This window comes from Oryctolagus cuniculus, chromosome 10 (genome assembly GCF_964237555.1).
Source record: "Oryctolagus cuniculus chromosome 10, mOryCun1.1, whole genome shotgun sequence".
NCBI classification, from domain to species: domain Eukaryota; kingdom Metazoa; phylum Chordata; class Mammalia; order Lagomorpha; family Leporidae; genus Oryctolagus; species Oryctolagus cuniculus.
Genome location: NC_091441.1, coordinates 117,748,795 through 117,776,401, shown reverse-complemented (window position 1 = coordinate 117,776,401; position 27,607 = coordinate 117,748,795). Strand labels below are relative to the sequence as shown.

Below are 27,607 nucleotides of genomic sequence, written 5' to 3'. Positions count from 1 at the left end.
TATTTATTTGAAGGGTAGAATTAGGGAGGGACGGAGGGATAGAGGGGGAGAAGGGGAGGGAGGGAGAGAGGGAGAGAGGGAGAGAGGGAGAGAGGGAGAGAGAGGGAGAGAGAGGGAGAGAGAGGGAGAGAGAGGGAGAGAGAGGGAGAGAGAGGGAGAGAGAGAGAGAGAGAGAGAGAGAGTCTTCCATCCATCGGTTCATCCCCAGATGGCTGCAACACCCAGAGCTGGGCTGACCCGAAGCCAGAGCTTGGCCAATCTGAAGCCAGGAGCTTCATTCCAGTTTCCCACATGGGTGCAGGAGCCCAAGCACTTGTCTCATCTTCCACTGCTTTCCCAGGCACGCTAGCAGGGAGCTGGATGGGAAGTGGAGCGGCCGGGACTCGAAGTGGTGCCCTTATGGGATGCTGGCCCTGTGGGCAGCGGCTTTACCGGCTACACCGCAGTGCCATGAGTGCGGCTGCACCAGTTCCATGTGTGTGCTTGCATTTCTCACGGGTGGAGGCCAAGGCGTGGCACCTCTGTGCCACCGGGAGCTCCGTGTTTAACTCTGAGCAGATGTCCACAGCCGCAGCCCCAGCGGCCACGCGCAGGGTCCCCACAGCAGCTCCTCCACACCAACACGTATCCATGGCCATCTTTCCACCAGTGGCTGTGACACGGTACCTCATTCCGGGCCCAATGCCCAGTTCCCATATGAGTGACGCGGTCGGCACCTTCTCGTGAGCTCGCTGGCCGTCCTCTCTCTTCTGTGGAGAAATGTCCCCTTAAAGCCTTCGCCCGTAATTGCCTTGCTTGTCTTCCTGCCCTTGGGCTGTAAGAGGTGTTTGCACTTTCTGGAGCCATGATTTTCACTCATTTTCCTCCATTCTTTGGGTTGTCTTTGCATTGTCTTGGTAACATCCTTTGCATCACAAAAAGCTCTAAATGTTCACAAAGTCCAACTTTTTTTCCTTTGCTTTCTTGCATCTTTGGCATCCTAAGAAACCGCCGCCTAACCCCAGATCTGTGCCGAGGTAGCCTGCCGGCTCTGACGGTGGGGTCTTTGATGTATTCCGAGTTAGCTTTGGTGCACAGGGCGAGCGAGGCGAGGGTCCAGCTTCATTCTCTCACACATACACAGCCGTCCCAGCATCCTTTGTGCGGAAGACCAGGCTTTCCCTGAACTGCCTGGGCTCCTGTCCCGAAATCCACCAAGCACGACGGACAGGCTCAAAGCTCCACTCTTCGTCCAGTGCTCCGCTGCCACGCTGACCCGGTGCCCGTAGCTTCAGAGTAACTATCGAATCAGGCAGTGGGACTCCCGGTCCCGACGCCTGTGCTGCTCCGTCTCAGGGTTTATTCGGCGGGTCTGGATCCCTTGTACTTTCTTCTCAATTCTAGGAGCAGTGCATTGATTTCAACTAAGAAGCCCCCCAGGACTTCCGCTCAGGATTATAGTAAATCCTCACGGCACCCCGGGCAGCACGGCCGCCGGGGCAGGCGCGGAGTCCAGCTGCGACACAGGCTGTCTTCGCACTTGCCGACGTCTGCCTCCAGGGCCTTTTCGGAGCCCGCCTTTGTGAAGTTTATCCCTACATAATTCTTCCTGCGGCTGGTGCAAACGGGCCCGCGGTGCTCGTCGCTAGTGAACACACATGACCCATCTTTGCAAGCTGATCTTGCATCCCGCAACCACGTTACAGTCGCCTGTCAACTCCAACAGAGGGGAGTGTGCGTGTGTGTGTGCGTGTGTGTGTGTGTTCCTTAGCCTCTTCTACATACAAAATCATGTTCACTTGCAAACGGTTCCACTTCTTTTCTAATCCAGATGCCTCTTCGTTGGTCCAAATCCTTCTTCAGCATCCGTGAGCTCCCTCTACCAGGTGGTCTCGCAGGCACCCTCCCTGCCCCCACATGCACTCTGAGGTCAGTGGGGTAGCAGCACCACCCCCCACCCGAGGTCCCCGTCCCTCTCCTTTGCCCAAGCCCAGAATACGGGGCCTCCCAACCCCAGTGGCCAAGAACCTTGCCCTTTCCACCTTCCACAAGATCCCAGAATAAAGGAGTGAGCAGACAGCGGAGTCACAGATCTAGGGGACAAACAACCCTCCCACCACCCAGAGTAGCCATGAGGTCAGAGCATTACAAGCACACCGGGGAGCCCGGGGGGATGACCGATGGCTGGGTGCCCCGTCGTCTCCAGCAGGGACCTCTCCCCCACCCCACTGAAGCCACCCCAAGGTGTGGAGGGACACACACTGACAGGTACCTTACAACATACGCACAGGGCCCCGAGGGGCAGCCTGACCCCGCCCATGTGGGCGGAGCCTCGAGGGGCAGCCCAGGCGAGGCGGGCTCACACGGTGGTGGGCTGCGAGCAGCTCCGCTGGCTGGAGCTGCGCCGGCTCAGCACGAAGGTGGAGGAGTTGCTCTTCTTGCTGACGCTGGTCTCGCCCTGCCGGCCCCCTCTCCGGTAGCCAGGGGAGCAGCAGAGGAAGCGCTGCACCAGTTCCTGGAAGAGGTGCCCGGTGAAGAGCAGGTAGATCCAGGGGTTGCAGCAGCTGTTGAGGCTGGCCAGGAGCATGGCGATGATGAAGGCCGAGGCTGCGGGCGGGCCGGGGGGAAAGGCAAGCAGAGCATCACTGCACAGCATAGGAGCCGCCGCTGCCCCAGCCCCGGCCCTCCCGGGACCACGGCCCAGACCCCAGGCGGACCCACGCAGGCACGAAGTCTTCCTTCTGCTCTCTCTCTCTCTGGCCTGCCCTCAGCCCACCGCCAGTGCGCGCCCAGGCTCAGCCCTGGCCCTGCCCCCACCATCCTCCCACCAAAAGCTTTTCCTCCGGCTCTGTGGGCCCCCCGGCAGGTGCACCCGGCCAGTCCATCACCCAGCAAGCACCAGAGAGCCCAAGTGCAGCATCTGGAAGCTACTGGGCCTGGTTTGTGTCAGAGCCCCACCTAGAGCTACTTCCTTTACCCATGAGAAGCCAAGGTGCCCACTCTCTCCATGCAAACAGGAAGCACCCCAGGCCCCCCGGCATGCCTGGGACACAGGGAGTGCCCGTATCAACGGTGGCTGCCGGCACAGGCTCTGGGTGTGACTGTGACTGCACTGTGGCCGGTCCCCTGGCAGGCGGCACAGGAGCAGGATGCTGAGATGCCCGGGGCCCTACTGGGGGGCCGGTGCCATGCAGGGAGGAGAGAACACTGACCGTGTGGAAACACACACTGAAGCGTCCCTGAGCGCCATGCAAGAGGAGGATGAGAAATGGTTCAATTCAAGACCCTGCCTGTCACAGACTCGAGCTTCAAGGGGGGAAGGCAGAGCCGACCCCTCAGCTCTCCAAGCAGCTGCACAACACTGTGGATTGCTGTCACTCTCCCTAAGCCTGATACATCGCAGGCTCCTCTGTCCAGCGATGAGGCCAGGGACATCTCCCAAACTCGGAAGGCGCCTCGAGCCCTGTCCACCGCCTCACCCCGAGGAACGGCAGCCACAGAAGGCTCTGAACACCCTTGAGTCTTCTGCCTTTTCACCGAAATGTCTCAAACACCGAATCCAGAATTCAAGATGGAGACTTGCGGAAGGACTCCTGCCTGCGGACGCCAGCGTGGCAGCACCCAGACACGGAGAACAGGTGCAGCGGGCAGCAGGGCCTCCGAGCACGGACGGGAGAAGCAGGCAGCAAAGGCAGGGGCTGGGGAGTCCGGGAGAGGGCTTCGCCGAGGGGTCCCCAGAGCAGCACAGCACCAGGGACGGCCTCAGAAACACAGATTCTCAGGCCTCGCCCCCGTTGTCATACCCTCCCCCTCCCTTGGGGGCTGGGCTCAGCCACTCCGGTACCTGCCCGGCCCCGGGGCGCCCTGGTCCACTCTCACACCTGAGAGCCACTGCTGAAGCAAACTGGTGCACCTGTCGCACCAACACAAGCAACCACAGCCAAAACAAGAAGATTGCCAGAGAGAGGGTTTAGGATGTTAGGAAGCAAGGAGGGGACTCTAGTCCTTCAGACCAAAATAATAAGCGATAGAAAAGAGGAAAATCTAATGGGGGAAAAATAATACAAGCAACTCCAAAGGTCCATAGATATCACACATGATAAAAAAAAAAAAAAACTATGCAAGGATTTAAATACCTTTGGTACCAAAATAAATTAACCTTTTAATTCCATGTCTGTCCCAACTTCTTCAGTGACCTTCATACTACTGAATTCCTTGCTTTTTTTAAAAAAAAAATTTAATTTGCTTATCGGATGTGTATAAATTTAAGCTTAGAAATTCTAATGAAATATTTCACCAATAAAATTCAAAATCATCCACAAGACTAAACAGAAACTTTTAAAAATCATAAAAGTCTTCAAAAATTGCAAAACCAACCTGTCAAAGTCAAGAGTTTTAAAAACGAGAAGTGAACTGCTGGCCTGGGAGGGAAGCAGGTAAGGACACTGAGCTATGAGAGGACAGCAGACGCAGGTGCACAGCTCACACCGGGACAGGAAAGCCCCAGACTCGCCTAGCTGCACCCAGCCAGGCAGTGGAGGCTGAGCATCCCTCATCTCAAGTCCAAAATCCACAACGTTCCAAAAAATCCAACTTTTTGAGCTCTAACATGACCACAAGCAGAAGGCTGCACACCTGGCCTCCGTCTCAGTGCAGGGGTGGGGTCTTCCAGGGCAGCGTTGTCATGGCTTGGGACGCCCACATCCCGAAGCTGAGTGCCTGCCATGGATTCCTGCCATCACCACTGCTTCGGGGCCAGCTTCCTGCTAACGCCCCTGGGAGCCAGCAGGTGATGGTCCGAGCACACGGGAGATCCAGATGGGGCTCCTGACTCCCAGCTTCAGCCTGACTCAGCCCTGGTTACTGAGGGCATCTGGAGAGCGAACCAGCAGATCAAAGATGGATCTCTGTGGGTCTGTGTCTTTGTTTCTCTCCCTCCGCCTTTCAAGTAAACACAGGAACACTAACATTCTGCATAAACATCACCTTCAGGCTACAGACATAAACTGCCTATGAAACACAAATCAATTTTATGTTTACACTTGAGTCTCATCTCATTATACAGACACAAGCATTCCACAAACACCTCTGGTCCACAGCACTTTGGATAAGAGGCACTCAACCCAGACAATCCTATCTGCTCATTTAAGCTGTCTGCCTCTCTCTGTATATTTAATTTTTATCCTGGTTTTACAAAGAAAACCTCCGCAAAGCATCAACAGCAAAAAATTAAATAGTTCATGAATTCCTAGTGGGCACCCAAGTTCCTTCGGCCTTCAGGGGCCAGCCGGGGGGAGCGGCTTGGAGCTGCACCTGTACCCACCTGACAGGCACAGGCACAAACCAGTGCCCGTGTCCAGTTCTCAAGCGCCAGGGCACAGATGGACTTTCGCATTTTGGCAACATGCTGATGCTCCAAGGACGGGAGCCCCAGCAGTGGAAGTCAAGCCTCCGCCATCAGCCAGGAGAGGAAAATAAAGGCTGGCTGTCAGAGGGAGGAGGCAGCAGGAATCAAGGCCCCCGGCTGGGGTGCCTGTGGGCACCCAGGGGCTGCAGAGGCCAGAGCAGGGAAGGGAGCCTCAGGAGAGACGCGGCCAGAGAGACAGTTTCGAAGCAGGCTGAGGGGGTCTGGATCCAGGCTGTAGTCAGCTACACTCTACAGTAACGCCACCTCCCTGCCCCACGGCAGCGTCTGCCCAGGGCGGCCCGGGGGGCAGGCTGCTCGGCCGCAGGTGTCAGCTCATCGGGAAGCTGTCCTGCTGGCTCTGAAAGCCGTACCAGCAGTGTGGCCTTCCTAGCAGACCTGCCCTGCTGCGCTCGCTCCTAACGTCCTCCCGGGTCACCCTTAGGGAGGGCAGGGGAGACAGCAGCGCCCAAAACCAACAGGCTGATGCAAGGACGGAGCAGGCACCAGGTGAGAGCACCCCTTCTCACACTGCCCCGCTTGGCGGCCTGGAAACACCTGTCCTTCCCCTGCGGACGTAGGTCCCGGGTTGGCCACAAAGCGCGAAAATGCCGAGTCAGCTCCTGCACCAGCCTGGCCCTGGCGGCTGGGAAAGCTGCCCTCGTGCTGGTCCCCATGGAAACCCTAATCGTAGCCACTGCTTTCCTCCAACACACACACGCCTCCAGGGGGCGCTCACGGGGCACAGGCTGGAGGGGCGCGGCAGAGCCAGCCTTCAAGGTGTGCCTCAGGTTTGTGATGGACAGCCTTCACCCCCTCAGGACCCAGGCACTCACGTTCCCCCCTGCCTGCCTCCTGCTCCCAGCCCAGGCCCTCTGATGACACCAGCTTTGGCCAGAGGGAGCCGGCAGCCCCCGAGCACAGAAAGGCGGGCCCCGTGCCCACCCTGGGGCTGCTCTGCAGAGCCGGGCCAGCTGACAAGCCCCGTGGCAATGGCCTGCCCCTGCCAAGTGCAGCGCACGCAGAGTCGGGGCGGACCGATAGCAAACCCAGAGAGCGGCTGGGGGAGGCCTGCACCTTCTCTGGGGTCGCCCAGGGGAGGACACGGCTCAGAGACAGCGGCAGAGCAGCCGGCCCTGGTGGGAGGGAGGATCCACATAGGAATGCCTGAGGCCACCCTCCGGCCCCAGCACCCTCTGCCCCTGCGCCGACCGCGAGCCTCGGCGTCCCCATCCACAGCACAGAGGGGACACAGGACCTGCAGAAGAGGCAGAGTTTTTTGGAAACCGTGGACAAGGGCCGTGTGCGAGGTCACGTGTTGACTCAGGCGATGACGATGATGAGTGACAGGAGCGAGATGCCACGCACCACAGTGCTTTGTGGGAATCCCGCTGGGCCACTTTTCTCAATAATAATAACAACAACAGCATCCAAGCCCAGAGCCCCTGAACTGGGTACATTGTCTACTCTCCACCTGGGAAAATCTTAACTCCGCCAGGGCCACGACACTGCAGAGGGGCGATGAGGGCAGAGCTGGGGGGGGGGGGGGGGCGGGGAGGGGCTCCGCGGGAGCAGCCGGCTCTGGTCACGTCTCTCCCATGCACCAGCCCCCAGCACGGAGCCCCCAGAGTGCACCAGGCTGCAGACAGGCTCTCTGGAACCCTGCCCTGAGCCCCCACCTCTGCACCCCGACTCCTGTGCTCCCGGCAGGTCCTGGAGACCCCCGTACACACCCACGGAGCCCCCTCCTGCAAGGGAACAAGAGGAGGAAAGATGAGCACAGTGCTAAGCAGGAGTTGTGGAACGCGGGGGCTGGCGGGCGGGCAGGCTGGGGCTCAGCGAGATCTCCCTGGGGCTCCTCCACGCCGAGACAGGGCCCTGAGCCGAGGAGCAGAGCCCCAAGGCAAAGGGCACCTGCTGGCTACCCCTGCACCAGGGGACAGGAATCCGCCGTGGGGTGGGAGGCCGGGGCCCTGCAAGCCCGGGGTGTACCAGGCCCGCCCCCGCCTGTCACCCCTCGTGCCCCAGCCGCTCCTGGGCCCGGCCTTCCCAGCACCGCTTTCCCCAGGCAGGCACTGAAGGCTCAAATTAGCCGGGAACAGCTGTGGGGCAGGTGGCCGCGGCCTCTCGGGCTGTGCTGTCCCCGAGGCAGCCAACACGTCCCACGCACAAACACCAGGCACGGGGCTGCTCCCAGCCGCTGGCGCCTTCCCCTGCAGAGTGAGGAATGTGGTGGAAGCCTTCGTGGTCACAGGGACAGCGTGGGCACTTGGGAGCCAGGCCCCAGCACAAGGCTTTCTAAACATTACTATCTAATGCATGCGTACATGAAGACAGGGTCCTAGCACACGCTACGGCGCCTTCTTTTCACAGAACTGAAGGGGCACAGATGACTTCATTTCCTGAAAGCCACACAGGTATGACCACCGCAGATGCGGCCAGGTCAAGAGGAAGCTGAATTTGCTGCTTTGGGCGCCGCTCACGGCTGGTGGACATGCCCACCTCCCAGGGCCGGGCCTCGGGCATAGTCACTGGGGGAGGAGAAAAGCCAGGGCCTTCCAGCAAACACCAGCCCATCTTCTTCCTCGGAGGGTTGGGACCTCGCGGCCGACGTGGGGTACGTGGGCATGCGTGCACGGGGAGTCTCTCACATACACGCACAGGGGTCTTACAGTGCACACACACACAGTGGGTCTTCACAGAACAGACAGCACAGGAAAGCTAGTTAAGTGTGCTCAGTGGGCGGCTGCCCGGACATCCCAAGAGGCCTCCTCTGTGTGCCCACCCGCAGCACAGACCCTGGGGCCCCGCTCTCCGCCTGCTGAGTGACAGCCTGCATTTCCACCGGGTGTCCGGGTGGTTCGTGTGCACGGTAAGACCTGAGATGCCTCCTTGTAACTGGCAGCATCGCAGCCCACAGGGACCAAGGGGAAGAGAACACGGAAACCGTTCGGGGTCTCCACACGGAACACGCGTGTGCTTCCTGCGTAGCAGGCTCCTGCCTGTACTTCCAAGTCCTTTTCAAATGTTGCTGCCTCTCTGGAATCCTCCTGGAATTTTTTTTCTCCAGGATCAACTGATGCTTCCTTGGGGCATCCCCAGAGTTTACTAAGTGAACACTCGGGGCCAGTCCTCTGGCGGTGACTCGTGTTTACCCCTGGCTGGGGGTTCTGCCCCCTTTCCAGCCCTGCCCTGGCTGCTGGCAGTGACTGGTAACTGGAACTGCCACGTGAACTCAGCAGATGAGAAGTCCCAGTGCCACGAGCACGCGGGAGAAGTGGGAAGACCAGCTCCCTGCTCCACGACTGGACCATGGTGCAGCTCACATGCAGGCATCAAGGTCAGGTGCAGAGAAAGGCAGGGGGACAGGACAAGCAAGGGCAACGGCGAGGTGTGCGCCAAGGACCGCGGCACCAACCAACGTCCAGGGGCAGAAGCACCAGCTCCCGGCAGGGCACAAAGGAGGCGCTGGCAAACCCTGCCCCTCTGTCTCCACCCAGCAGGACGTCTGCTTCCCTCCACCCTCTGCATTCCTGAATCCAGCACCTCCCACCTCCACCCCACCACAGCCCCTTTGCTAATAGCAGCTGGTGCTCTATAGGACGTCCACCCCAGGACCCTGGCACCGACTGAATTCCTCTTTAAAAGCAGATGTCCTAGGGAGCCCTGGGGCCTTGCAGCCACATTCCACCCCTCCCACCCTCACAGGCTCCCTGCTTATTACCCAGGACCCCCAGCTGTTGCGGGCAGGGTCAGCATGTCTGCTCCACAAGCCCCACGCCGGCAGAACGTGGGTCAGCAGGCGCAGCCAGAGCTCCAAGCAGTCTTGGTGCGACAGTCCCCAGCTGCTGGCCACAGAGTGCTGGAGAAGGCTCTGGGCGCCCTCTCCCGACGGCATGAGCAGAAGGACTGGAGCAGACACAGCGTTCCGGGGGGCACAGGAGGAGGCTGCCCAGCCCAGCTCCCGGGAGTGCTGTTCCCACAGATCATGGCAGGAGAGGCTGCCCACAGAGCGGACTTGGGCTCCCGAGGCTGGGTCCCCACTGCGGACCACGGTGGGAACAGTGTCAGTGTGGGCACTAAGGCAGCACAGCTGCAGGAAATCACAGGAACATGTAGGTCCTCAGGCCCTGCTCAGGGGACCCCGGGAAGGCTGGCCCCCCAGGGCAGAGGAGGCAGGGTGTGCTCATGTGCCAGCGACCAGTCCAGGCTAGGGGGACCAAACCAGTGGTCCCCAGTCAGGAGCAGATCTGCCCCTTAGGGGACACCCAGCAATGTCTGCAGGGGACCTGAGTAGGTGGAGACCAGGGGACGCTAAGTAGCGTGCAATGTGCAGGGTGGCCCCTCCCCCTGCCACCTGCCTAGCCCCCACACACCTTCACACGCATGCACAGAAAGCACATTCACACCTGCACTCATGCATGTGCAGAAACACATGCACGCACACACGTGTGCTCGACACAGGCTACCTGGCCAATGACATCGAGCGTGGCAAAGTTGAAAACTCAAGCTCCACCCCATAAGGTGGCGACAGGAATGGAAAGCCCCAGAGTGGGGAGACGGAGTCGGTGCACACGGGGAGTGGCCCGGGAGACACGGAGTTGAACTGAACGCAGAGCACCCCGGGAAAAACGCCCGCGTGGGGAAGCCCCTATGTGAGGACCCGGGGCCAGAGCCCAACCAGAGACACGCCCTCCATGCAACAGACGGGAGCAGGGTCAGACCTCGAGAGAGGGCGCGTGCTGCTCTCCCTCCACGGCCCCTGGGGCTGGAGGCTGGGCCCAGCAGCTCCTGACCCGCCCCAGGTCTGGTGGAGTCCGAGTGAGCGCCCAGCCCTTTCCAGGCTCTCCCAACCCCCACCCCACCCGCCGTCCATCAGGCTGCAAAAACATACAGCAGAGCCTCACCCAACAGATGGTGTTTTTTTTTCTTGCTGTCTGGGGGAGGGGATGAAGTCACCTGGGGGCAGAGATCTGAAGAGAAAGCACCAGCGTTCGCCAGGAGCTGGGACTGCCAAGTGCTGACTCAGGCGAGTGTGCCAAATCCCTGGTCCGCCATCCGCTCAGCAAGGATTCAGTCCCACCAGTGCCGCTGGAGGGTGCTCCATGGCCGTCTCAGGCCCCCCACCCACCCACCCACCACCACGGCTGCTTGCAGCGGCAAGCACCTGACTAGCAGCCCCTGCAAGGGGCGTGCCCCCCAACCAGCACACATCCAGGGGAAGGGGAGGTGCACAAGCCCACGGGGGTCCCCAGGGCCACCCCGGCAGGGAGGGCTGGGAGCTCAGTGCACACTCAGCGAAGCCCCCGGGCCTCGTGCCTGCCTCCTGGCCCAACGCCTGGTGGGTGTCGGCTGCCCCCAGGGTGGGTGCTCACTTCCCCCCTCCAAGGTTTGTCTTGTTGGAGGGAGACTCTGCCCTGTTCCCCCTGTGTCACCTCCCTCACACCCACTCTGTCCCGTCTCCTATAGCTCCCCCCACCCCATACTCTATGGCTTTAACAAGCACTGGTGGAGATGCCCGTGCAGAGGAACCTGGCACACATCTGTGAGCAGGACAGGAGGGATGGGACCCTCCAAGTCCACAGGCTCCTCACCCCTGGACACCCCATCTATTGTCCAGGAGGCTCTGCTGCGACCCCCGACTGACCCACCCCCCTCCTCAGCTGCCTGGATGCCTAAAGCCAACTCCAAGAATGCACACCAAACTTTGAACATGTAGGCTAGAGCAGGCGAGAACAGTGACGAGGGCCAGGTGGCCCCAGGAGCCACGGCCACGCCCTTTCACCCTCACAGCCCCACGGGGCAGACTCTGCTACCTCATCACCCAGGGCAGAAACTGGGGCTCAGACAGGTGATGTAACTCGCTCCAGGACACACCGTCTAGGGTGGCAGAGAAGCCTCCAAACCCCAGCCGGCTGGGGGCCCACACTGCCCCTGCACATGTGCCTGGGGGGTCCAGGGGTCCGGGCCAGGCAGGAAGTGTCCCTGATCCCTTGCAGTGTCGGTGTGGCGCCCACCGCACCCTGTTCTTCCTGGGAGGGTTCTCACTGCCTTCGCTGGTCTGGCCCTGACAGCCCTGGGTAGGGCGTGGCCGGGGGCTGCACAGCGGCGGTGTCAGGCTAGGTTCAGTGAATATCGAACAGCAGGTGGCCCGGCCACCAACACTCTGCTCGTGTGAGCGGGGGGGGGGGGGGGGGGGGGGTGTATGTGGCTTCCTGCAGGGATCAGAGCAGGGTGAGCACAAAGCAGCTCCAACTCTTAGGGCCAGCTGCCAGGCTCCAGCCACAAGCACCCGAGCCCGGGGTGCTCTCTGACTTGGCCCAAGAACTGGAGCCCCACCGCGAGCCCTGTCCTCAGCTGCCCTCCAAGCTGGAAGGCACATCCCCACCCCCCGAGACCACCTGCCGCCCCCCCCCCCCCCGTGCCGGCAGGTACCTGCCCAGCTCCCTCCTCTTGCCGCAGGTCGAAGCAGTGCCCTTCCTGGGCACCCGGCCCTGAGGCCTCCAACCCGCCAGCTGAGGTCTCGGGGTTCTGCTCTTTCTCCAGCGGTGCCTTCCAGGTCCCTTCTCAGCGCCTGGCTGGATGTCCGGCTCCCCCTTCCCAGGCTGCCCTCACCCCAACCCTAAAAGCGCCGGCTCCACTGAGGATGGACTTAAAGCCGGAGCTTGAGCAAGGTGTGGTTGGAAACTTACCTGCCCCACTGCTTAGCCCGGCCGGGCAGAGGGGTTACCTGCACCTCCTGGTCCTCAACCATGCGCAGCCCCCACCCGGCCAAGCAAGGGCTTCACCCGTGTTTTTCCCCCACTGCGTGGCGGGGTGTGGAACGTTCATTGCCACTTGACAGAGCGGTGAGTTGAAGCTCAGCTCATCCACCAGGAGCCTAGTACAGCCGGGACTCAGAGCCGCCTGCCCCAGCACAGGGGGGTCCCCGCCTGTCCCCGGGAACCCTGCAGGCCCCGCCCACCAGCTCCCTCCACCAGGTCCCTGGTGCGCCAGGCGCTACCTTCCTTGGGCGCGTCAGCATCCCAGACGCTCCACATCTGCACGAAAAAGAATGGCGTCCAGCACACGATGAAGGCCAGCACGATGATGAAGGTCATCTTGACCGTGCGGATCTTGGCCTTGGAAATGAGCTTCACGCTGCTGACCCGCGCCAGGGCTGCGCGCTCTGCGCCGCCCGCCGCCGCGGCAGCCGCTGCCCCCTCGGGCCCCGCGGCCGCCGCGGCCGCCGCCAGCGTCTTGAGCCGCAGGTTCTGCCAGATCTTGAAGCTGATGAGGCCGTAGCAGGCGGCCAGCACGATGACGGGCACGATGTAGACGGCGAGCGTGATCCACGTGACGTAGGCCTTGGGCCCCCAGGGCTGGATGAAGACCGCCCAGCAGTCAAAGACGCCCTCGGCCACCTCGCGCAGCGAGAAGATGTGCACCTGCGGCGCGCTGGCCACCAGGCAGCCGAGCCACGTGGCGAGCACCGCGAGGCGGTCGGTGCGGCGGCGCAGCGTGCGCAGCGGCCGGCAGATGGCCAGGCAGCGGTCCAGCGACATGAGCAGCAGCATGTAGGTGGAGGCAAACATGCCCACCACCTGCAGGTACTTGACGAGGCGGCACAGCAGGTCGGGCCCGTAGAAGCGGAAGGTGATGTCCCACAGCAGCTGCGGCAACACCTGGAACACGGCCACCACCAGGTCGGCAATGCTCAGGTGCTTCATGAAGAAGAAGAGGCGCGAGTGCTTGTGGCGCGTGGTGCGCAGCGCCAGCAGCACGCACACGTTCCCGCTCAGCGCCAGGAAGAGGATGAGGCACAGCACGGCCACCTCCACGCGCGCTAGGGCCTCGTTGCGCTGCGGCGGCCCGACCGTGCCGTTCTCCGTAGTCCCCGGAGACACCGCACTCGCGCCCACCGCCTCCGTGCTCCAGTTGGCCACCAGCGCGCCCTCCATGCCCACGGCCGCCGCCGCCGTGTGCGCCCCCGGCCTTCGGGCCCTTTAAGTTTGTGGCGCCCGACAGCAGCCCCCGAGGGCCCGGGGCGCTCCGGCCCCTTTTCCGGAGACCCCGCGGGCCGCTCAGCTGGATCCCGCCCTGAAACAAAGGAGGGGGGGGTCATGAGACGGTGTGCGCATGGGCCGCACCTGTCCCCAAATAACCGGGGAGTTCAGGGCATAGCTGCCACCCCACAAGTCCCCTCTGAGAAAGCCCTGAGCCGCTTCCATTGGGGAGGGGGCATCCTTTGGGACTGGGGCTCGCACCACAGCGCCCTCCCTAGGGAAGCCCCAGCCCACCCTCGGCTGCTGCATGCGGGGACCCCGCAGCCCTCCACAACAGGACACTGCTAGCAAACCTTCCTCCGGAAATCCCCAGAGAGCCCCGCTTGGGACCTTCGGGTCCAGGACGCTCAGCCCCTCGCGCCCTGAACCTGGAAAACCTCAGAGCCAGCTGGCCCCGCGGGGTTCTTCGGCCACCCTTGGTCTCCGAGGAAGCGGGCGCGCTTCTGTGGCCCCGACCATCGAGCACTCCACATCTCCACCACGCATGCTTTGCACCCTCTCGGGGGACCCTGCGCGCTGCTCCAAGCGCGCAGGGCTCCCCGCCGCCTCCCCTGAGGTCCCAGCCGCCCGAGCGCTGGACCCAGCTACCTTGCACCGCGTCCGTCCGCAGGCTATCCTCGAGGTGGCGGCACGGGGACTTGGCCCCGATGGACGTGTGCGTTCCCTGCCGGGGTTGGGAAGGCTGCGGCAGGCGCCCTCAGGGGATTCCGTGCAGGGATCCCGAGGCGCGGCTGGAAGCCCCTGGCCGGAAGCCCTGCTGGCCGCCGGGTGCGGACGGAGCGCTTGAGGAAGCGCAGCGCGGTCGCCGGTGGCGGCTTTAATGCAGCGGGGCAAGGCTGCGGAGCCACGGGGCCCCGCTAGGGGGCGGGGCCCGGCCGTGCAGACCGCGCTACCCCTGCGCGCCCAGGCTGGTCCCCGCGGCACGGAGCGGGCCGGTCTCGCAGAGCACGCACGTGCGCCCGAGCGGGTGACCACTCGTCACCAACCCGCCCTCTCTCCTCCTCCCTGGGCTCAAGCTCGCGGCGCTTTCGGGGAAGCCGGAGGCTCGGTCGGTGCCTTGCGATATGCTGACAAAGTCGCACCTGCGCGGGGCTGGTCCCACCCCAGCTGCCTTCAGCAGCTCGCTCGCCCGCCTAACGTTGCCCAGCAGAGGGTCGGGCGGGATCTGCAGGAGGCTGGGGCTCGCCAGGCTCCAAAGTGAGACGCAGGAGACAGCCTCGCCACCGCCGCATTTCCCTCCTGCTCCAAAACCCACCCCTCCCCGCACTGATTTGCATTGGCTAACAATGAAGGCAGAAAAAAAAAGCTAGGATTCAAAACTGAACAGTGCTTTTTATTATGTATTAAGTGAGCCATTTCCTCCTGCCATTTCTGTCTCTCTCTTTTAATCATCCGGAGAGAAAACAGAGCCGGGCTGGAGCCGGGAGCGTCCCCAGCGGCCCGGGGTTGGCTCAGGGTCCCCACCCTTGGGAGCTGTATCACGCGTGAACCAAGGAGAGTAATTGACCTTGAGTGCATCCTTTCTTTTCTCTGGGCATCAGTCTGCCTGCAGGTAACCAGAGAATGCCGGCCCAGACAGCCTGTGCGCAGTAAGCCACCTGAATCCACATCGACACCTTTGGCTAAGGAGTGAACAGCCCACAAGAACCCCTGACAGGGAATTTAGGGAGTAAAATCCTGGGCGGGCAGAGCCCAGCCCGCACCTTCTCCTGGCAAAGCCGCTGTTAGGATGCCAAGCAGCCCAGGGGCTCACCTGCGCACAGGTAACAATGCCTGATTCCGGATCACTCAGCAAGAACACGCAGGTCTCACCCGAAAGCTGAGTTCTCTGACCTGCCTTCATCCGATTAAAAAAAAAAATGACAACATGGTCCCTCTCTGCTGAGTTACTTCTCAGTGTGTGCCGAATCCAGGCAGGGAAGGGAGAGGGTCTGTCCTGGGGCTCCCCTGAGAACTCCAACAGCCAGCGAGACCTGCCCCTACCTCCTCACACATCCCCAGGGCGAAGATGAGGAACACACGAGTGGGGGTGGGAGGAGTGCCAGACTGGTCTCACAGCTGGAGGGTAAGGCTCAAGGGTGGGCTCTCCCAGACCCGGAACTAAAAGAGCACTTCTCAGGGAGGTGCAGACGGGAAGGCATGGTGGGGGCAGACGCTGCCAGCCACTGGGAGGCACCGCCGGTGCCTGGGCCATCTCTGATGCTTAACCAACACCCGTGGGTGTGGAACGGCCTGAAACCTGCCAAGGAGACTGGGGTTCACGTTGTGGCTCCACACTCCCCAAACGTGGCAAGGAGTGAGCAGGTTCCCTGGCGACTCAACACCTGCTGGTGTTGAAATCGAACACAAAGAGGAGCAGCTTCCGTTCTCCTCCTGCTCTGTGTCATCAATTGCCATTTCGGCAAGGGGGAAGTCTGATGGCACGAAAACGACGGAGGTGACGGCGCAGCGATGGCTGGGGTTTGGGGACGGCGGGCAGGAGGACGGTAAGCCGGGCAGCACCCTGGGGGCTGTGGGGAGCACAGGGCTATGGTCTGAGAGTTCCTGCGCTGGAAGCTTCATCTTCACACTGTGTGTGAGTCCCAGGGATGAGGGCCTGAGGGTGGCCCCCGGATGGCAGGAGCAGCTTCGTACGAGGAGGAAGAGGGCCCTGTGCTGGCCACACGCCTCCCCCCACGTTAGGATGTGACCAGGCGGTGAGCAGGTGCTGGCACGGTGCACGTAGCCATCTCAGCCTCCAGGATCATGGACCTGAATTCTGAAGTCTGTGAATTACCCGGCGTCAGGGGCGCTGCGGTAGCCACACAGAAGATGAACTGAGAGGGACCGGGAGAACTGGAGACCCAGGCTGGAGCTGCTGAGGGCATGTGGTGGGGGAGGGGCCTCCATCCTCTACACCTTCTCAGGTCAGTCTCTGGACTTTCCAGTTCAGCTGTGTGTGTGTGTGTGTGTGTGTGTGTGTGTCACTGTGCCAGACAAGGAGTGCGACTCCACTGAACCCTGGCGCTATGGCAGGACCTCTCTCTGCACCTCGTCGACACAGCCTGCCTGACCACCTGGGCCCAGGGAAGCCAGCCCCTACCACCGATGTGCTGTCTCCTGGATCTGTCACAAGTGCCTAGAACCAGTCGCATGCATCCGTCACAGTCTGGTATGTGTTACCATCTGCCTCTCGTACATACCTCCCGCTAACAAGGTGTTGGGAAAATGACAGATTGCCTGAGAACATTGCTTAGAAAATGCATCTGCGGGATCGTATCTTTGCTTCCTGGAATGGAGCAGGAGGAGGGCTGTTTGAGGACGTGTGTGATGCACACGGGAAGACCGCTGTGCCCCAAAGATGTGATGGCAGAGACGAAGCTGAGGCTTCTAAATCCTTGGCCACACAGTCTGCTGACCATGCACAAATGGGCGGGCAGGCAGCATGCACTCTCCATGGGCAGAGGCTGCAGCCTAGACTGAAGCTCAACAGGACACACCGGAGAGCAAAAGCACCCTTGGAAATGACAGAGCTGGGATTAAAAGCAGGCTGCCCTCTTGCAGGAGAACAGGTTAGCTGCGAATCCACATCTGTGGACTTGGTCGCTCCTTGCGGGGCCGGGGGCCTAGGAGTGGAGAGTGGCAAGCTGGCGCGTACCTATCTCACAGGAGAGGAAGCAGGCTCGGAGAGGCCCAGGCGCCTGCCCAGGGCTCACCGCTGGCCGCAGCAGGCACAGGAGGAGCCTGCAGGGGTCGGCAGGGACCAGGTCCCCCAGACCTGGCAGAAGTTGGAGGGACTGTGCTTCCTCTTCTAGGAGTCCAAGGAAGCGTCGAGGGGGCTCAGGGAAGGTGGGAGGTGACCCACCAGCAGGACAAGTGTCCCAGGACCACCGATCAAAGAGCTGCTGTGGGCATCCAGGCAGGACTGAGCTAGCTGGAAAGGGGTCCCCGTGGCAAGGTGCCCCCATGACCGTGAAAGGCTTGAGCAGCCCTGACAGTGCTCTGGGGATGAAAGCTGCAAGGGCTCCTGGGAGAGGGAGAGGAGAGGGCAGGGAGGGAGCAGAGAGAATTACAGCCCTGAGACAGCCCCGGGGAGTGAGTGCCCCGGAGCTCAGCCTAGGAGTGAGTGCCCCAGAGCTCAGCCCAGGTTTACCCCCAAACACTCCAAGGAAACAGGCTCTCCTATCAGGCCATCTCTGCCCGGGGGCCAAAGGGAATTCCAGCCACTGGCCCTCACCAGACAGACATCTCAAGCCCAGGCAGCCCGGCTCTCACCTCCCCCATCCGGCTGAAGGCCTACCCATTTTTCTTTTTCATTAAAAAATAAGAAAGTCATTTCTTCCTGGAAAAGTCCCAGCAGCAGTCTGCCTCTCTTCCTGAGGCACTGGGCGGGCGTGCGTGACAGCACAAGCCATTTCCTCTCCCCTGCGATGCCCCGACACTCACCAAGCAATCAGTATGCTCTAAAGCACCTACTGTGGGCTCGATGGGGAGACCTCCACCGGCACAGCAGCGAGGGGCGGGACCAGTGGTTCAGAGGCCGAGCGGAACCTGGCCGGCCACACTCCTCAGGAGTGAGAAATCAAAGGAAGCAGGAAGCCCGGAACCCCTGTTGCAATGCCACCAAGGACGGAGCTGCTCCGTGTGACTGCAGACAGGTCCCCCCCATCCACCCTGGGCCTGTTTCCCCTCCGTGAAGTGGGGGTGGTGCACCACCTCCGAGGCCCCTTGCAGCTCTAACTTTCTGTAATTCTGACGTCTGATCAACAGAGGACACAACGAAGCAGCTGGCACACAACGGGCTGTGACATGGCATCCCTGGTGCGAGTCATGGTGCATGTGCGCGCGCACACACACACACACACCACCATCCAGGGACCCCCAACACGCTCTGCCGAGACCCTGAGCTTGAAGCAAGTGAAGCAGCATTTTCCACCTGCTGGCCTAGAGAGGGTGAAAGTGTGGGGCTCCTGCTAACTGCGGGGTGCAGGGGTGCATTTTGGAAGCACAAATCGCAACAGCTGTAAAACCTGGAAGACCTTGCGACTCAGCAGAGAGCCCCTCTGAAGAAATCACAGGACATGGATGCAGGGACAGGAGCAGGCAGGTGTCTATCAAGGACTAAGGCTAAACGGAAGGAGGGGCCCTGCTGGAACCCGCCTCGACTCCCGGTCCCTGTGACACCGCTTTTCAGCATGAAGCAGCCAGAGCGATCGCCGCCCGGCTCCCCAACGAAGTTAGGGTCCATTCTCTTGTGAGGAGTCAGATCGGTTAAAAGGTAGCCTGGAAATTGAGAGTGGAAAACGTTCCTCCCCAAAGTTACCCTTAGCAAGGTCAGAAGTGCCTGCCTGCCTGCCCACTCCTTGAGACCAGCACGCGAGTGGGGACTCCACCCTTCTGAGCTCCCAGTCTACTGTCCAGCAAATTAGGTATCCCGCCCTTGTGACAGCTCTTCTGCTTGACTGTCCAAGCCAGACAGGATGAAGGACTGCAAATCAGGTCTTTCGATGGGTTTTGTCCCAACCTAGGAACTGAATGTCAATCTGATGGCCAAGTATTTTTTTTTTCAAAACTGTGCTTAAAAGCCCCAGTGCCATGGGGCCCTCTGGGTTTTTCCTCACTCGGAAGCCCCTCTCCATGCCACACTGGCTGGAGGACTATGACTCTGATAAATCTGGCTTTTAAATCTCAAAAAAAAAAAAAAAAAAAAGGAAGGGGTGGGCCTGTGAGAAGTGACATGGACAAGTCATGTGTGCCATGCATGTGCATGTATGCGCATGTGTCTACATGTGTGTGTAGTATTATGCACGTGTGTATGCTAACACATGTGTACACATGTATGCATCTGTATTTGTGTGTGCATGTGGGCGGGGGTTGGGGCAGGGGAGAGGGAGAGGAGGAAGAAACGGGCAGCTTGGGCAAGGGTGGAGGAGGACAGCCTTTTTGCACACCCCCACGTCAGAGCGTGGTCCGAAAGGGGCGGTGCAGATGGACAGCAGTCGTCACCAGAGGGTGGCGGGTGGTGAAGCCGCTGTCTTATCTGTGATTTCAGTGTTGCCACAGTGAGAAGAGAAAATCCATTTCCTGAAAGTCTCCTGGCGTCTCCAGCCTCAGCTGCCCTCCCCGCCTGAGCTGTGGGCAGTGCTGTCCCCAAAAGGCCAGAGAAGGGAGGGGCGGCCCCAGCCCGGGCTCCAGTGTTTACAACAGCAGCTGGGACCCCTGGGGACGGGCAGGCAGGCAGGAGGCAGCTCTGGAGCCGGGAGGAACAGCACCAGTCTTCCGGGTCCCAGTGAGCAGGACACTCCCTGCTGGCTGCCTCCCCACCCCGCTGCCCCCATGGCTACGCACACACTGCTTCTCTCCACTTCACAGTTTCCCGGAGCTGCCAGGCTCCAGCAACGTGCTCACAACACAGACGCCCCTGCACGGGCAGTGCAGCCCAGGGCTGTGCGTCTGTGTGCTGGGGCTCCAGCATAAGTCAATGACGCTAAGAGGGTGGACGCTTCCTGTACGTGGAACGCATAGGAGGCAGGCCTCAGGGAGGCCCCGAGACCACAGGGGACACTTAGAAGCCACTTCTCGCGAGGCAGCTGGTGACAGAAGCCCACGCTGGGTCCAGCCTCTCTGCTTCCTGGCTCCCTCTGCCACTGCGATGCAGCAGCCTCATGGGACAGCAGGACCCATGGGGCCCCCAGCCTTAGGTGGGAACCTCCAAACCATGAGCCTAAGTCAACGCCCTTCCTTCACAAGTAGTTCACCGCAGGGGTCAGTACCAGTGATGGAAAGCTGAGTACTGCAACGGCCAGGCCAACCACGACCTGTCTCTCAGTCCCCACTAGGCTCTCCCAAATTCCATTGCACCCACCCTCGTGTACCCCTGCCTCCATGTCTGGCTCCTTCCCTCCCACACCTCTCCTTCCTCTCCAGCCTGGCCACCCAACAGGTCTCCCAACACCCCTGTGTAGCCCAGGCTCAGCCCACTACCCCAGTGCGAATGCTCCCTGCCTCGCCCACTTTACAGATGGAGAAACCGAGGCTGGTGGTTTGCCCAAGACTGCCAGGCTCACTGGCATCACAGCGGCTCCCCTTGCCCGCTGCCTGTGCTCGGAGAACAGTGCTCTCTGGAGCTCTCCAGAGAGTGGACGATGCATTTGCTGTCCTTGGCGTGCAACCCAGCTCTCCTTAAACTTCCTTCCTCTGGCCTTCAATGATGCGTTAGACACGGGAGAGGAGGCAGCAGTGCACTGGCTCACGCAGCTGCCCCAGGACGGCGGCACAGCCCCTGGTCATGGCCTGGTTTGGAGGAGCCAGGTAGGCCTGGACTTCACTCTTGATGCTGCCTCCTACTCGGCTCTGACCCTGGGGGACAGCACCAGTGCCCTGGGGCTTCAGATAACTCAACCAACCACCAACCAGTGGGGTGACAGCAACACAGTGCACTTCAGCGACAAGGGTAGCTCGGCGGCTGTGACTCGGGATGGGCCGTGGCCAGGCCCGCTCATCTCTGCCCCTCTGACCTCAGCTGGAGCACCAGGGGCTGGGAATCGAGTCGTCTTCTGGCTTTGGGCTCAAGCCCCCGCCAATGCAGCTCTCGAACCTGGCTGTCGCTGGGATTCTAACCAGGGCTGTGGTCACAATCCCCCCCCACACACACACCCCGGGGTCCTAGGCTGCTTCCGAATGCTGTATCCCGCTCATGGGCAGCTGCTTCCCCAGTCTGCGAACTCACTAAAAAGGCCCAACAGAGTGCAAGGACGAAAGTGAGTGCTTTGCAGTAGGGACACAAGCGCCCCAGCGCCGGGGAGGGGCCGCAGGGCTGGGCATCCTTGCCTACGCAGGGCTGGTCTCCATGGCGTTATGTTTTTCTTATCTGTGATGCCCTGGTCCCTCACCCGGTGCACACAGTAGGGCTTGTACTAGGATTGGCTCCCTCTGCCCACAAACACAGTCAAGGACTGGCAGTTGGATTCCCTATATGCAGTGAGGGTGGGCTGTTGGTTGCTATTTCCCATACCCTTATCTTAGGTGCCATGTCGCCACTCTTCCTCCCTTGGGTCTATCCTAAACTGCATTCTCTTACATGCAGTTTTTCCCCACAGAGGTGGAATGTGCACAGTATTTGCCTGACGTCCACTCTTCTTCTCTAACCCTGCCTGAGGACATGGTGGCTGGATCCCTAAGGCAAGCATCGAGAGACGCAGACGGACAGCGTCAGAGAGCGAGCGAGACGGAGATGCACAAACAAGCTGTACCACCTCTTGTGACTCAGCCTCCGAAGTAACTGCCCCACTTCTGCCACGTTCTATTGGACGATGTGACCTCAAAGCCCCACCGGTTTCAAGGGAAGGAGAAATGCACCCCCCACACCCGAGGGGAAGGGCAAGGGGCTGGAGGAGCCTGGGCCCGGAAGGGCAGCTGCAGCACACGGAAAAGGCACAACGGTGCCGCGCCATCCAGGGTTCAAGGTGATGTAATGAAGAAGAGGCAGCGTGGTGCTTAGTGCCCGACGGGCATCGCCAGCAGGTACCAGCCAACAGGGAACCCCAAGAGTCTGGGGCCAGAGCTTGGGGGCCGGGGGCCAAGCCCAGAGGCTCCAGCTGGAATCTGTCGTCTGTGCCCAAAGGACAAAGCTGCGGGTCTGCTCACAGTCACCCGATTTCGGTGAACCAGGGGCTAAGACAAGAGCCCCAGAGGGGTAGCTGCTGAGTGTTCTCTCCACACGAACCCGACCCCACCCAGCAGCACTGCCCATGTCCCAGACAGGGACCTGCAGTGTCGACCTCAGGGAAGACACAGCGTCCTCAACAACACAGCAGTCCCTGAGTCATCGCTCAGAGACGAGAACAGTCTGTGCGGACTGCAGGGCCGGCGCAGACACGACGCAGCTTCCGGGACGCCACACCCTGGGGTCAAGCCCGTGGCCTGTTCACTTCCAAAACATCTTCCCAGGGATTATTTTGTTGTTTCAAATGGAGCTTGATTTCGTCTCTTCGCCATCCCTCCCCCTGCCCCCAGATGTCCCCAGGGGTAGATATTGAGGCAGCCTTGTGACGCAGTTCCAGGCCCCCTCGGCAGTAGTCCAGGGCCTGTCCTGCCTGCCCATGGACCCACCAAGTAACCCGAGAAGAGCCACTGGATATAAGCCCACTCCATCAGGAACCCAATATGGACCCTGAAGCAAACCCTGGCCCAGTCCCAGACTACAGATCAAGGTCCCGGGGCAGCCCCGGCCACATCGCCCCCAGGCGGGACCCACGTCCACACAGGCTCCTAAGAACAGGCCCAGAAGCCACAGGTCCTGGGGCAGCCCCAGGTGGGACCCACGTCCACACAGGCTCCTAAGAACAGGCCCAGAAGCCACAGGCCCCGTTGTGGACTCAGCACAGGTGTCCCAGGTCCAGCCCCACTCGACTGTGATCCCAAAGGTTGGGCCTGGCCTGGCAAACATGGCCTGTAAACACTGAAGAGGGGTTTGCCCATCAAACATCAGCGCAAGGCTGCCCAAACCACAGTCAGGTAAGCGGAAACTAACGGGCTTCAGTAGCACAAGCTCCCGTGGCCAAGACACGCAGACCTATGAGAAGCCACCGCAATCACGCCACAGAAGCTTCAGTGAGATGCCAGAGAACTGAGTGCAGTCAGGAAAACAACACACGACCACAAAAAGCTTAATGAAGAAACAGGAAACATAAAAAACACCACCACGCTAGACCTGCCTTACAGGAAATGCTAAGCAGAGTTCTACCAGGTGAAAGGAAAGCATACTAAGTAAGAACGCTAAAACAGCACAGGTACAGGCAACAGTCAAAGTCGGAACACTCCTGTGCTGCTGGCATACAAATCACGTGTAGCTCTAGCATGACAGTATGAACAATAACCACAGCTACAATAACCTGTTAATGGACACACAATATGAAAACCTATGAAGTGAGACATAAATGGCATATGTGTGGGAGAGGATTTTTGTGTGCAACTGAAGTTGTTACCAACTTAAAGACTGTTATCACTGCAAGACGTTTTGTGTCAGCCCTGTGGTGAGCACAAAGGGAAAATGCTAGTGATACACAGAAAATAACGAGAAATGAATCAAAGCACACCACTACAAAAATTTGTGTTACTCTCCAAGCTAGATAGCAGGAGGAGAAAAGAGGGGGCAAAAAAAAAAAAGCTACAAGATAGAAAGAAAACAATTAAAATGACAGTAGTGAGTCCTTTCCTATGCATAAATACTTTCATGTAGATAAATGTAAACGGGTTAAATTCTCCCATCAAAAAGTACAGCATGGGAGTCTGCATTGTGGCACAGTGGGTAAAGGCACCACTTCCCATATGGGCACCAGTTTGTGTCCCCGCTGTTCCACTTCTGATCCAGCTCCCTACTAATGGCCTGGGAAAGCAGTGGAAGATGGACCAAGTACCTGGGCCCCTGCACCCATGTGAGAGACACAGATGAAGCTCCTGGCTCCTGGCTTCAGTCTGGCTCAGGCCTGGGTGCTGTGCCCATCTGAGTGAACCAGTGGATGGAAGATCTTTCTGCCTCTCCCTCTCTCTGTAACTCTGATTTCAAATACACAAACTAATCTTAAAAAAAAAAAAAAAGAGCATGGCTAAATTGAAAAAACAATTAGATCCAAGAAAAGGTTGCTACAAGAGGCTCAATTAAGATTTAAGTCTAAACATGATGGATTGGAAAAGATACTCAGTCAAATGACACCCAAAAAAGGAATGATGGCTATGCTTACATTAGATGAATAGAACTTTCCATAGAAATTTGTCACAAGAGATAGAGAAGGCATTTACCTAATGTTAAAGGGCTCAATTCACCAAGAGGATTTAACAATAGTAAATGTATATGCACCCAACATTGTAGTACCTGAATATATGAAACACATATTAATAGAACTGAAGGAAATAAATAGGAATATAATAATAGGAGGGGACTTAAATATGCCACTTTTATAAACAGATAAGTCATCCTGACAGAAAGGTAACAGCATGGTTGAGTAAGTCTATAGACCAAATATGATTGACATTTACAGAGTATTCTAGCCAACAGCAACAGAACATTCCTGGTCTCTTAGCTGCTGTGCCAAAGCCCTCCCTAAGAACACATGGATTTTCCAGGATAGATCACAGGTCACAAGTCTTCAAAAATATAAGGAGACTGAAATCATATCAGGTATCTTTCCCAACATCAACAGTATGAGACAGTAATATGAGTAACAACAGGGGAAAACACTGAAAAAATTCACAAATATGTAGAAATTAAATATACAGCCAATGAACAACCAATGGGTCAAAGAAGAAATCAAAAGAGAACCAAAAAGCATCTTGAGAACAAAGCAAGCGGAGGGGCTGGTGCTGTGGTGCGCAGGTCGGGCTGCTGCTGATGACGCCCACATGCCACACCAGAGCGCTGCTGCAGGCCCAGCTGCTCCACTTCCCATCCAGCTCCCTGCCACTGCGCCTAGGGAGCAGCAGGCAATGGCTCACGGCCTTGAGTTCCTGTCACCCACACCGGAGACCTGGATGGATTTCCGGACTCCTGGCTGCACCCCGGCCCGGCCCTGGCTGTTGTGACCATTTGGGAAGTGAACCAGCAAATGGATCTCCCTCCATCCCTCTGCTTTCTGACTCTATCTGTCAGTCTCTCTCCCATCCTTTCAAATACATGAACAAATCTTTTAAAAAGGAAACAAAGAAAATGGAACCACAACTCACCAACCAGTGGGAAGAAGCAGTCAGCTCTAGGAAGGAATTATACAGTAAAAAATGCTCATGCAAAGAGAAAGAAAAAATTTAAAAAAAAAAAAAGAAATTAATGTTAGATCTGAAGGAACTAGAAAAAAAGAGCAGACTAAGGCCAAAGTTTGCAGAAGGAAGGAAATAACACCAATCAGAGCTGAAGAAGCAACACAGAGAATAGAAGGATAATTAAAAAGACAAAATGTATGAGTTTCTGTTTTATGAACAACATTGATGAACTTTTAACTAGATTAACCACGAAAAGTGAATGAGGATTCAAATTTAAAAAGACAGAAATACTGAACCTGATAGTACAAAATACAGAGGTCAGAAGAGATTGATGCAAACAACTACATGCCAGAAGCTGAGTAACCTAGAGAGGTGGATAAATTCCTAAAACCACACAACTCCCAGGACAGAACTGGGAACAAACAGCAGCAAATGTGAACAGACCAACGACCAAGCACAGAGAACGAGGCAGCACCCAAATGCCTCCCAACAGAGAAAAGATCAGTACTCTGCCAAAGCCCACAGGAACTAACGCCAATCCACCAACTCTCCCAAAGCAGCAGACGAGGAAGAAACACTGTGAAACTCATTTTCTAAGGCTCCATTCCCTTCACACAAGACAAGAACACTAGAGGCCAATACCCCAGATAAACACAGGTGCAGAAAGCCTCAACAAAATACAAGCAAATTTAATTCAAGACAATATTAAGGGGCCAGCGCTGTGGCGCAAGGGGCTAAAGCCCTGGCCTGAAGTGCCAGCATCCCATATGTGCACTGGTTCGAGTCCTGGCTGCTCTACTTCCAATCCAGCTCCCTGCTAATGCACCTGGGAAAGCAGCACAGAATGGCCCCAAGTCCTTGGGCCCCTGCACCATGTGGGAGACCCATAAGAAGCTCCTGGCTCCTGGCTTCAGATTGGCTCAGCCCTGGCCATTGCAGCCATTTGGAAAGAGAACAAGCAGATAGAAGACCTCTCTCTGTGTCTCTACCTCTCTCTGTACCTCTTTCATATAAATAAATATTTTTTTAAAAAGACCACATCAAATGAATCATACACCATAATCAAGTGGAATTTATCTCAGCGATGCAAAAATGCAATAATGCAAATATGGAAATCAATAAACATGGCAGACTTCATTAACACAATGTAGGACAAAATCATATCATGTCAGTACACACAGAGAACAAATCTGACAAAGTCCATCACCCTTTCATGACAAAAAATAATTAAGTATAAAAGAAATACACCTAAACAAAATAAATGTCATATACAACAAAGTGGCACCGAACATCACACTCCACGCAGGAAAGCTGAGAGTCCTAGCCAAGGCCACGGGGTAAGAAGAGAGAGAAAAGACATCCACACCAGAAAGGAAGGAGTTAAACCACTGTTCTCGGTAGAGGATACCTAGAAAACCCTAAAAACCCCACCAAAAATGTTATAACTAATAGACGAGTTCAGTACAGTTGCAGGATACAAAACCAACATACAAAACCCACTGTATTTCTATATAACAGCAACCATCTAAAAAAGAAATGATGAAAATGATCCCATTTATAACAGCACCAAAAAGAATAAACACTTAAGGAATGCATTTAACCAAGGGGGAGAAATACCTCAGTTAATACTGTTATAACACTCATTCCACACAAATCATTGTACAGATTGATTCAAAGTGACCCCTATCAGAACTCCCAAGGTGTTTTTCACATAAATAGAACAGGAGACCTTGACCACAGCACGCCATGGATGAGCTTGGAGGCATCACGCTATGTGACATAAGCAAGACACAGAAAGACAAATACTGTGTGAACTCACATCCAACTCACAGCAGCAGAGAGAAGGGTGGTTGCCAGGGACTGGTGGGGGGTGAGGGCGACGGGGAGATGTCAAAGGGTACACTGTCAATTACAAGACGAGTCAGCTCTGGGGATCCAACGCACAGTGCAGTGACCACAGCCAAGTGCCCAGGGAGCTCCCTCCACACTGTCCACTCCACCCCCAGAGCTGTCCACTTTACTTCCTAAAGTCTCTTGAAGCCATCTGCTCCCTCTATGTTCAGGTCATGGCTGCAGTCCAAGCCTCCACCTACCCACTCGCCCTGGCCAGCTACAGCCCTCCCGGGCCCTCCTGTGCCCACACAGAAACCACAGTAACCTCTAGAAATAGCACGTGCAGTGTCCTCCCCCCAGCCCTGCCCCTTGGGTAGAGGCCAAACTCTTTAACAAGGCCCATAACACCCACAGGGTCCGCTGACCAGGCCAACCTTGTTTCATACTCTTCCTCAAATTCTCTGAGCTGCACCAGTGTCCCCACATCCCTGGCCGTTACCTCCTGCTCGGGCCTCCCAACCCAGCAAACCCCCCACACCCACCTAACTCCATCAGGAGCTCCAGTGACCACTCCTCCCTGGCACTTTGCACAGGGGTGATCTTACCATACTCA

At 58.2% G+C, this 27,607-nt stretch overlaps 1 protein-coding gene across 2 annotated transcripts; it reads right to left on the bottom strand.

The window, feature by feature from the left end:
* Positions 1-143: 143 nt before the first annotated feature.
* OXTR (oxytocin receptor) lies at positions 144-17,603 on the bottom strand. Of its 2 annotated transcripts, XM_008273575.4 has the most exons (3): positions 14,017-17,603; positions 12,387-13,462; positions 144-2,586 (listed from the first exon to the last, which is right to left on the bottom strand). In XM_008273575.4, exons 2-3 carry the CDS (start codon positions 13,321-13,323, stop codon positions 2,339-2,341), a joined length of 1,185 nt encoding a protein of 394 aa, XP_008271797.1. In that variant the 5' UTR covers positions 13,324-13,462; positions 14,017-17,603; the 3' UTR covers positions 144-2,338.
* Positions 17,604-27,607: the final 10,004 nt, after the last annotated feature.